Below are 11,330 nucleotides of genomic sequence, written 5' to 3'. Positions count from 1 at the left end.
TTGGTTAATGTAATATTTGTTTTCCTTATTAGAAAGGAATATCATTCAAAGAAATTGTATAAAAATAATAATCAACAACTATACTAGTATGCAATGGTTAAAAACCTTTTTCTATACTTCATACTAAAACATTTTTTTGAGTCTGTTATTGAAAATATTGAACAAACAAATTTTCTGATTGTGAAAGTGACGTCTATTCATTATCTTTCATACAGAGGTGGAACTCCCACTATGAATGTACGATGTAAACAATTCGTTCTATTAATATAAAATGTAAATCCCATCAACGTATGAATTACGAAGAAAGATAATAATATCATATACCTAAAGGAAATTTTATTTTATTTTGATAACGGAAATCTACCAAATCCGGTGAAAGTCCGCACAGTAAGAGGTCGGCTGGATTTTTTAAAGATATAGAGAAAAGAATAATTTATAATTTTATTTCACTCATATTGGATGCTCAGTATTATTTTTCATAATTACCAAATATTAATTATGTCAACGGTATTAAGAACTTAAGCTCCATCAATAAATTGAAAATATCTAAGCCTAAGTTAATCATTAAGATGGGAAAATTCAAGATGAAAAGTATGATGAGAAGTTCGTCGTATACTACTGACTTAAATTTGCTCATAATTTTTAGTACATCATTCATGTAACGCAACCTCTTTATTTTGATGAACTAAGAAGGTAAATTGAAGCAGCAGAATGGATGAAGAGTGTGCAGAGTTTATAAGATGGGCGTAGAATTTGAATAACATCATATAAAAAACACCCAGTTAACCACAAACTACCATCAGCAATATACATAGTAAATGAACTGGAATATCTAGAACATTATATAGAATGGCACGACGTCCCTTAAGCTGAACTTTGTCGCACTTTTGAGCTCTGCGGAGCCCTTTTTTGTAGTTTTGTGTCTTCTTACACCTTCAATTTCTCCTCTAGTCCTTCCCATTCATACCTATCCGTAGCCATTCCTTCCCAGTTTCTCACCCAAGCTGTTCTGAAATCCACCTCATGCAACCTTCTAGATAAAAGTCACAGTCTTTTATTATCTTCACTGTTATTCATATGTTAAGAAAACCAAGCTGATTTATTACAAATGAAACTTTACAAATAAGTGAACAGATTGGTACCAATTTTCAACTTTGGAAAATCAGATTAAGTAATGTTTATATTCGGTACTGAATTCGAAGGTTACAATATATTTTGAATCAAAATCTTGTCAAAATTCAACTATAAGAAAAAAATATACATTTGAAATGTCTACTATGTCTAATGGCTCGAGTATTTTCATTCGGCAATCATCCAGTATTGCTTTATGGATATTCTTTAACATTTTTGAGGTCGTCACCTCATTTGATCAACCAATGCGATGCTGCTCGGCCTAGTTTAAGCTCTGCTACTCAATATTTTACTTTTAATAACGAAAGAGCAATCTCGCTCAGATTAGAATTTAGTTCAGCTTTTATATTGGTTGGACCAAGGCCTTTCAAATAAAAGTATTGTGTCACATAATTCACTGAAAATGTTCTCTATTGATGGCTGTCATAAATACTAAACAACGTGGCGTCTTCAAACTTAAAACATATGTTGTATAGATTGTATAATATAGATTGTATATATTTTAATACAATGGTATTTTTCAAGCAACTATCGCCATCTCTAGGTCAGGCCAGGTACTTCTGGGACCATCCTCGTTTTTGGATTGAATAAGTCCCGATTTTATGTTGTTCCAATTGATAATATATTAATATTAATTAAAATTTATATGTAAGTTGTGACTTTTTATCTCTTTCAACAATATATATTAAAATTTTGCTGGAATTTTGCGGTTATCATTCAATTATCAAGTTAAAAATTGTAAATTCATGTGTTAACATATAATAAATAATTATCCAATTTGGAAGAATAATTTTGAAACTTATGTTGATACGTTTACCACAAAAAATAAATATATATAAATAAATGTAAGCGGGTGATATTTCGTCACATTACGTTGGAGGCAAAAAAAGAACAAGAAACAAATATTTTTTATAAACTAGTGTGGTTATTTTATTATAAACATGTACTAGCAACGTAAACGCAAGCATGTGGGAGAAAAACCCACATAAAATGTTCAGAATAAGTAACAATTATAAACTGAGTAAAATTATAATAATAAAAAGAAATTGAATTGTACTGGTATTCATTCCAGAATATAAGTAATAAACGAACAAATTTTTGTAAATTGGAAGCTCTGTTCCATCTTAGCATAAACGAACCTATTAATTTGAATAGATTCAATAGGTAGGGCACTATCCTGAGTAACACACAGCTTATCCTTTTATTACAAAATTGTTTTATAAATATCGTATAAGTGCTGGAATATTCTAGGTTTTTGAGGATATTTTGAAGTGCGTATTAGCTTATTACACCTATAGGTGATCGATGTACGTTTTATATTTGGGATAATAGACGATTTGTATAAGATGTGTATTATATCAAATTATAGCTCTATAGTTTCTAAAAATTGGGTATATAATAAATATATCACATATAACATATAACATTTATTTATAAAAACATTTTTTGAATCAATGTAATAAACTTTGAAATAATGAATGAAATTAATAAAAGTACACTCTAAAATAGGGAGATGTATTGAAACTGCCGATAATAATAACACAAGATCAATATTTTTTTGTTCTGATGTCCTGTTCATTATTTGATGATTGATGAGTTCATTTATAGAATTCCTTTTCAGAAGTTAATGGAAAATCAAAAATTGCAATATACCTTTGAATAAAAATTACTAGTGTAAATATGAACGGAGTTTATGTTTACTGATCTCCTCCAAAGCAGCTCATTACTAAGTTTTCTTAGGTTATATTCAATACAATAACTAAAAAAAATGAGGAACAAGAAACGACCCGTTTGATAGATAAATTACTTACAGTAAATCGTTCGCGATAAATCAGCATCCTGAATAGGTTTGTAATGAAGCATAAATTAGTTACAAACTGATTTGGAATCAGACCCGCGATCGAAGCAATAATCTAGGACTTGATTTATCATATCTATTGTGCTTAAACATTCCAATAGTTTTTTCAATTCGAGATATTAGTTAACTAGTGGCAATTGCATAAAGCTTAATTGCTTTTCATTGCAATTTCCAAGAGCTATCTTCAATCTACTTTTTGTAAGATAATCATAAATATGTTTGTAATAATCCAAATTATTCCATAGTTTTAAGATAGTGATTTATATTCGTGCGTGTCTATTCATTGGTCCAGGAATAGGATGAGTAGTCAATAAACATATGCTCTTAAAATCATAAGCTCAAGTTTTATTTTAAGTTTTTTAAAACAAAAGGCTACTGAAATAAATAGTTACTTTGAACTAAGATATAATTGAACACATATTGCATAAAATAAAATTGTATAACAGGTTTTAAATTAGAAATATCTTTGTGAAGAATCTTAACTTTTTTAATAATACGACTTTTTTAATTGTAAATGGATTATTCTGTATGCGTTATAGAATCTTGGTATGGTCAATCAAAAGTATTTTTCATTCTATATCTGGAATGCATTAAAAAAGAAAAATTCATTTTAACAATAATATTCACCTTCTTCATTAAACCACTCTTCAAAGCATTTCGAGAAATCTTTGCTCTAAAACATGATCTTTGGAAACGTTAATCGATCGAGCAATGAAACTTTCTCAACCCCAAGTAGAGGTCACATGACTTAATTACGAAGAAACATTGAAGATACTTTTGCAACACCTTTCATTGGTCATACCGATTCTAATCTCCACACAGAACTAGATGGAGTAAATAGTCCATAAAAAATTGAAAATTAGTAAGAAATAATCACCTAATTCAATTTGCTATGATTAGTAATTTACTCTAGATGACATAAACTACGTCAAAGATTATGTTACAAATACATAAACATTGATCCTCGTTAATCCTTCAAATGTAATATTCGAAAATTTAAGTGAACATGATGTAATTAGGATAATAAATATCCAGAGACTTTAATATTTATTATTATTGCTTTTTTAAAAGCATATTTTGAATTTCTGAAAATGCTTTACCTTTTGTTTCAGGAATGGTAAAATAGATGCTTATGAAACCAGTTAACGTCGCCATAGCATTAATCCAAAAGCACCAGTGCTCTCCAATGATATCAGACAGTATAGGAAAAGTGAAATTCACTAGACATAAATTGATTTGCTGTAAAGCTATGACAAAAGACACTCCAGTGGCTCTAGCATCATTTGGAAATAATTCTCCAGCATATGTTAAAGGAACGCTCCCAAGACCCAATGAATGTACGATAATGAAGATAGTGATAAGGGCTACAGATAATAAGGGAGCACCATCCAATAAAGGGGATTTTATATATTTTATATAAAATGAAAATCCAAGAAGAAGTAGTGAAAATGTACAAGATAAAGAGGAAACCAACAACAGACGTCTCCTACCTGTTCGATCTATGCAATAAAGGGCCACTAAGGTTGCTAAGAACTTAGTTAACCCTACTACTATACCAACGGTATCTCCGGACCATACCAAACCAGCTTTGTTAAAAGTGGGACCAACAAATGCTAATACCGGCGAGATACCAGAGAATTGTTCTATACAAAATAACTGGTAACATAATACAACAGCTTTTCTCGTGGCGCGATTCCTAAATATATCTAAAAAAGTTTTTCGTCTGCAAGAAGACATGACCTCTATGTTATCTTTGATTTTTTTAATCTCGTTATCAATTACCTCGCTGTCTTTGGTTTGTTTTAGTTTCTCTAGGGCTTCAATAGCTTCAGTAATTTTTGAATTACGCACTAAGTGAACAGGAGATTCGCATATGAATGGGGACAATAACAAAATAAAAATCGATGGTATTGTACAAATCAAAGATAAATATTTGATGCTAGTTATTGATCCAAAAAAGTAACAAAGGACAAGACCAATTGGAAGGTTTAGTGCCAATAGACAACCCAAGGTTCCTCTGTTACTATCGTCTGCAATGTCATTATTATATACAGATGCAGAAATAATTCCGCCATTAACGCACATGCCACTAATAATTAATGAAACGAAAAGAATCGATATATTGGCTGCGAATGCAGTACCCAACAAACTACAAGTTAATATAATAGCACCCAACTGCATGGTTCTCTTTCTTCCTAATTTATCCAAAAGTTTCGCCCAAACTCCATTTGTTAATATTGCAATCAAGTAAGGAATGGCAGTAACTAAAGATGTCTGAAGCGTTGTTATTGGAGATCCCAAAGGATTAATGTTAGTGTCATTCGATTTCAACTTTCCTAACGACGGTGAAATCCATGCTATGTTCATTCCTAGTGAAACTATCATTAGATTGGCTGAAACAAAATCACCAGCTATAAAATATAATAAGATATTTTTATTTCTAATGTAATAAAGAATATTGATATCAAAATATTAAAAAAAACGTGTCCTGACTTTTAAGATCCCTAGAATAATGGAAATTAGGTAGATTCCATGTCACCAACGTATGGATTGAAGCTATAGAGAAATATGGGGAATTCCAAGTAATCGTGCTGAACATATCGATGACTTTTGATAGGGCTTAACACATCGACTGGCTTAGTAGCTTCCTCAAAGAGCGATCCATCTTGGCCACTATCGAAGCTCACACCTCAAAAAGCTATGAAGTCATCGCTGGTGTTCCCTAGGGATACATCTTGTCAATAAACTCGGCAAACACCTAAATCCGTAGGGAACGATATATCATTAACATCAATAACGATCTTGAAAACATTCTGAAATAGGGTTGAAGCACTCTATTTGAAAAATAAATCCAGGGTGCTGTTTTTTCACAAAAAAACTGGCACCAATGCTCAATATTTGGTCATGTCTGTTGAGTCTAGGAGTAATGTCCTGATATAGTCACGTGACGAATCAGCTGTGGCAGCTTAATAAAAACTTGGAACCCTCTTCAAGACAAAAAAGCCATACACTCCGCACCATTCACTTCAAGGCCCAGATTCGTCCATCATTGAGTATTGCTCGCAAATTTAGAGCTCGGCTCTCAAGCATACCCTGCGGATGCTGGACTCATTAAAGAAAGAAGCAATTGGACTTATAGGCGATACAGAGTTGATCAGAAACTTGCTCAGCTCAGATCGTAGAAGAAAACTCGCTGATCTGAATCTGTTTCACCGATACCACCATGGCAGATGCTCTTCTGAGCTATTCAGAATCCCACTAGAGCAATATTTTCAAGACCTACTTGTCAGGCAGACGTGGCTCATGAGAATGCCTGCAAACGCCCAGGATGTCAATTTATCGGAAGTCTTTTTTTTTGGAGAAATCAGCTACAAACGCACATTTTTCCTGAACACTACAGCTTACATAAGTTCAAGATCAATATCCACAGCCATCTCTACACGACAGGCACCACTCGAACTACACGAGTGTAATAGGATTCACCTTTTTGTACTGCACTATAGAAATTTGTGAATGGAAGTCTGTCAAAATTGAAGTTAGGATCTTACCATTTCATACGCATCTACCAATCCTTCGATTCAAAAATATTACTCAATAAAGGACATGGAAAACCTAGTGAAAATATATTTATACCGATTACTAATACGTTACAAGGAAAGACAAGCTCACAAATTCCAATTTTTCAATATATATCTGTTTTATCGATGAAGTCCCATTTACGCAACAGAGACATAAATCATATAATGTATACCAATTAATAATAATAATGAATTAATGACTTTATACCTGCTTCGGTTGTTACATCATAAATTTCAAATCAAAATATCGAGTTTTACTAGAAGAACGTTTTTGGTATGAAATTGAATATTTAAAATCTAACTTCAACAAAGTTCAATGCTACTTGAACCTGTAACCAGCGCCCGCTATGAAAGTTCGATATAGAAATAAAATCATTGGATTTATCCAAAACAAATTCATATAAAATTTCCTCATTGGTTCCACTAAAATAAGAAATTATCTTTCTCGACGCCTTAAATATTGATTACGGAAGGCAAGATTTTGAAAACTAAATATTAATATTGAATATTACCTGTAAAACCACAGAAATACATGTAATAAGGAATTTGCCACCATTTCTTAGTTGATATTTCAAATTGTTTCGCAAATTCCACATCTGGTATTGGATTACCCATCTATAATTCGCGCTGCAACAAACGTTTCTAATTAGGATATCAAATTTCTTGAAACTTAGAAAAAGCAACCTTGGAAAACGATAAAAGTGCAATGGAAATGCTATTTGATGTTATCGGGTTACACTTTCAATATCTTACTTTAAATTGAGTGGGTGGTCTTTTGTAGTGAGGTGTACTGAAAAAATTCGAGATTTTTCTGGAATTACTAGAGCTTTCAAAGAATCCGGTAATCTACTTTCATAAATGAATTCTTAAGACTTTGAAAAAATAAAAATTTCACACACCTATAAAAGAGCCGATTCTGAAAATTAGACCCCACAAAAGCTAATCAGGCTCAAAACAATTTTTCAATAATGTTCAATAAGTTCAATGTCATTAACTGCCGATATCACCTCATTGCTGGAAAATCTTTGACCACTGAACTATTTGTTTAAATCTGGGAACAGAAAATAATCCGAGAGGGCTAAATCTGGCGAATAGGGTACATGAGATGGTAATTCAAATTTTAATTAATTAATTTTGACAATTCCAATAACGAATGTGTGAGCTGGTGAAACAACACTTCCTCACAACCTCATCCAACGGCATTCTTTTCACTAGACTGTCTATTTTTGTAAAATAAGTATTTTATCTAAAAACATCACCAGCTTAATTGACGGTAATAAAATAAACAACTGCCACGGTAAATTTTACATGTTCATAAAACACTATTTTATTTACCGTCTTTAAAGTTAACAGCAGATTATGTCTACACTTCAATGATCTACAAGGGAATTTTCAAATACAAAACTTTTATCCAACCATCGATTTTCTAATAATTATCGAATAAAATAGAAATAATAAGAATCAAATCAATGTTCTGTACAAGCTCAAATTTCATGAGTTCCTGGGTCACCATTCCTCCGGTTGTAATTAGGCAAAGAATATAAAATTGCTATATAAATCTCGAAACCTATACAATATATGGATAATTCTATAGATATGTAAGAAATCATAAATTCCATTGAAGTATAACTTGAGACATAAGCTGACGGTCGCGTGTTAACTTCGAAAACGGTACCTGAAATAGTGTTTTACGAATAGGTAAAATTTAACGGTATTTCATCCTGCACCACATACACGATTTACATTGAGTAGAAATGATTCTATCTCACCAATAATTTTTTTTTAAAAATTGTAAATAATGGTTATGATTCAAATTTATGCGAATACGTAAACTATTTCTAAAAACAACTATTCGCCACCAACTCATGTTGAAAGCATGAAAGTGGCCTCTCGGCAAAGACTCATTATTTTCGATTATCCATTGCATAAAGATATTTTCGTGATAAGTTTTGGAAAGGTTTTGCTTTTTGTTTCAGTATTCAAAAATTGAAGATTTACTTACCTTCGTATTGGCTATAACTGTTGAGTTCAAGGTTAGGGTATGTCAATAATTTGTGTTAAAGTTTCATTCTGGTCATCAACAGAAAATATGTTTTGGTCGTCTTTCTGTTTGATAATTGAATTCCCAGTCTGTTCTAATCTTTTATTATTGTTGCAAAGAAATGTATTTGCACTCTTTTGAGTATATCTTCCACAATTTCTGTATTTGAAAAGTTATTATTGACAAGCATTTCCAATTTTTCAAATATTTCAGTAATCACAACAAATCTTCCATTTCATATACTTAAATTCATTACCAACTACGATGAAATTATATCTATTAGTCTTGAAGAAACGACAAAATCCGATTTTTATATTCTAACTTGAAGAAATAGAGATAAAATAGTTTTTCATTTGAATCTTCGTATTATAGGCTCAACTATTAATGAATCAAAAATATTTAGTTGACTTAGTTGGAATTATTGTTGAACTGTTTATCTCTCTGAAGACGATACTTGGTTATCGAAACATGGGTTAGAGAGTGTACTTGTGAGTGTTGGTGTTGTAGTATACAGAATGTTCAGTATCAAATTGAACCAAAAAGTTTATATTCCACAGATTTTTAAAATTTTCTAGAATATTATATAAAGTGATGCATGAGGAACTATACATACTTTTACCAAAGCTACTCAAAGAGGGCATTATGAGGCCACTAATAAGTGCTAATTCCCCTTCTTTATTAATTTACAGGCCTATTTAAAAAATTAACCATAAATTTTAATTTTTTGATATCATTCAAGAAACGATCCCTAGAGAATCCGTAAATCAATAGGGAAATTAACGATTCGGCAACAGAAATATGTAAAGACTGCTGGGCTCAATTTCGAGAACCTATTTCAAATTATTTTCATTTTATTGTTCATTTTATTGCAATTATTGCTTTTTTCATTCTTATTAATACGTCTTAACTACATAATTCTAGTTATTGTTTTAAAATTGTAGCTCGTTATTGTTATTAGTTACTGTTTATTGTTGTTTGGTTTTTATCGTTATTGTAATTTGACACAGTTTATCATAGTTGAAATACTTGAGATTCATAACATTTGTTTGAATTAATACCTCATGTTATACGTCATTATGGTTGTACTATGTTTGATAAGACTTGATGATTTAAAAATTGAATGAAAATACAACAAATTTGTCCCGAATCTCGTTTTGGTTGATTATTTATGTAGTTTGGAATTCACTTATTTCATTTATCATAAAAATATTATACAGGGTACGATATTGAATACGAATCCCCAAATTAATTCTTCGAAAGCCGGTGCTAATTAGGTGTCAAGTTCTCTCTTAGGTACTCTGTAATTTTCACAGTAACCCTACCTAGTTGGCACCTAAATATCACCTAATTTGAGCATTTTCTAAATATAATTTCCCTACTTTGCGCTGCTGGCGAGACGGAGCTAAAGTACGATAGTTGTGTATTGCATGATAAGAAAATTTTCAAAAATCAAATGACCTGTGTAAACACCACAGCCAATTAAAATCTATGGTCAGTTCCATAAATTTATTGATAATAGCTGTAAATTTATAAAGAAGAGGAGTTGACTCACCCATGTGTATTTCAAATTTTTTTATCCTAAAATTTTTCCGTAAATTATGAAGAAATAAAATCAATTTTTGTATATAAATATCATTTAACTACCTTAAATATTATGAAAATATTTAATTTCATTGCACATGTTATCAAAAGTAACAAACAATAAACATGTTAAGACTTATTGTTCACTAATAATTCTCACCTACTTCTATTTGCTTCTCAAAATTTCCAAAATTTTTGACGAAGGATTAAGGATAAACTTGTTATTGTTATTTCTGATTTCTGGTAAATACGCAAAAGGATATAATGCTAAATTACTGTCGGTTTCACTTCCTACTTCGAAAATCGGAAATGAGACAAATAAAATAGAAAATCAAAGGCGAGCACAGGATCGGCACTCAACAAAATTTATGATTAAATTTATTTATTTATTAATAATTAAATACAAATCTTTTCATTCGTAATAGCGTATTTGAATGTATAAGTAAATAGAAAATGAAGTAAAATAAACTCAACTAAAGAAGTATAATTCTGCGTCGGGAAATCTGTGTCAAGTACAAAACAAAGTTAATTTAGAATTTCTGGAACCATACTGAATACAATGTTTACTTCACCACTACACCAACACTGACGCACTGACGTTTCGATAACCGAGTTATCGTCTTCAGAGACTGAACAATATATATATATATATATATATATATTTTAATTATTAACCTTGAAGACTTAGAATCACTTCTTAGTTTGTTAATTAATTATATCTTGTGCTTTGACAAATCTAAAATTTAATTCTCCTCATCTTCTTCCATTATTATTTTCGTTTACTTACGAATAGTATCTCCGAAACTTCATTCTCTTTTATTTTCTTATGTTCAATTTTATACTATTTTATGTTCTTATCTTTCAAGATGGGGAATAATAATGGACTAAACGTACAATCTTTACTCCTTTAATCGTTTCGGACATATTTGATAACTTTAACCTAAACCTGGCATAATCTCTCCCAATTCTCTATATTCTAAGATTTTCTATTGAATCTGCCGAATACTATTTCAAGATCTCTAAAACAAAGTGTATCCTTCCGTCTTATTCTATTACTTTTCAGTTCATGTTAACATCTTTTACACCTGCCTTTGTCCAAAATTCTTGTTGTGAATCTTCTATTATTCCAACTCAAAAATAT

At 30.9% G+C, this 11,330-nt stretch overlaps 1 protein-coding gene across 4 annotated transcripts; it reads right to left on the bottom strand.

Annotated features, from left to right (window-relative positions):
* Positions 1-2,545: 2,545 nt before the first annotated feature.
* LOC130445536 (glucose transporter GlcP-like) lies at positions 2,546-10,478 on the bottom strand. 4 transcript variants are annotated; one of them, XM_056781215.1, is made up of 4 exons: positions 10,350-10,478; positions 8,570-8,867; positions 7,080-7,194; positions 2,546-5,382 (listed from the first exon to the last, which is right to left on the bottom strand). In XM_056781215.1, the coding sequence occupies exons 3-4, from the start codon at positions 7,180-7,182 to the stop codon at positions 4,043-4,045; spliced, it is 1,443 nt and encodes a 480-aa protein (XP_056637193.1). In that variant the 5' UTR covers positions 7,183-7,194; positions 8,570-8,867; positions 10,350-10,478; the 3' UTR covers positions 2,546-4,042. The 4 variants fall into 4 exon arrangements, with proteins under 4 accessions (XP_056637193.1, XP_056637194.1, XP_056637195.1 ...); XM_056781216.1 differs by having other exon boundaries at positions 10,354-10,458; XM_056781217.1 differs by lacking the exon at positions 8,570-8,867.
* Between the last annotated feature and the right edge of the window lie 852 nt (positions 10,479-11,330).

This window comes from Diorhabda sublineata, chromosome 6, assembly GCF_026230105.1.
Source record: "Diorhabda sublineata isolate icDioSubl1.1 chromosome 6, icDioSubl1.1, whole genome shotgun sequence".
Classification (NCBI taxonomy): domain Eukaryota; kingdom Metazoa; phylum Arthropoda; class Insecta; order Coleoptera; family Chrysomelidae; genus Diorhabda; species Diorhabda sublineata.
This window is presented reverse-complemented; position numbering and strand designations above follow the sequence as displayed.

Excerpts from the sequence above, each read along its gene's own strand:
- LOC130445536 (XM_056781215.1), bottom strand. The coding sequence starts at position 7,182 with ATGGGTAATCCAATACCAGATGTGGAATTTGCGAAACAATTTGAAATA. Across the intron at positions 5,383-7,079 it reads GTATTTCTGTGGTTTTACAG|CCAATCTAATGATAGTTTCA; the intron begins GTAATATTCAAT and ends ATTTTGTTTCAG.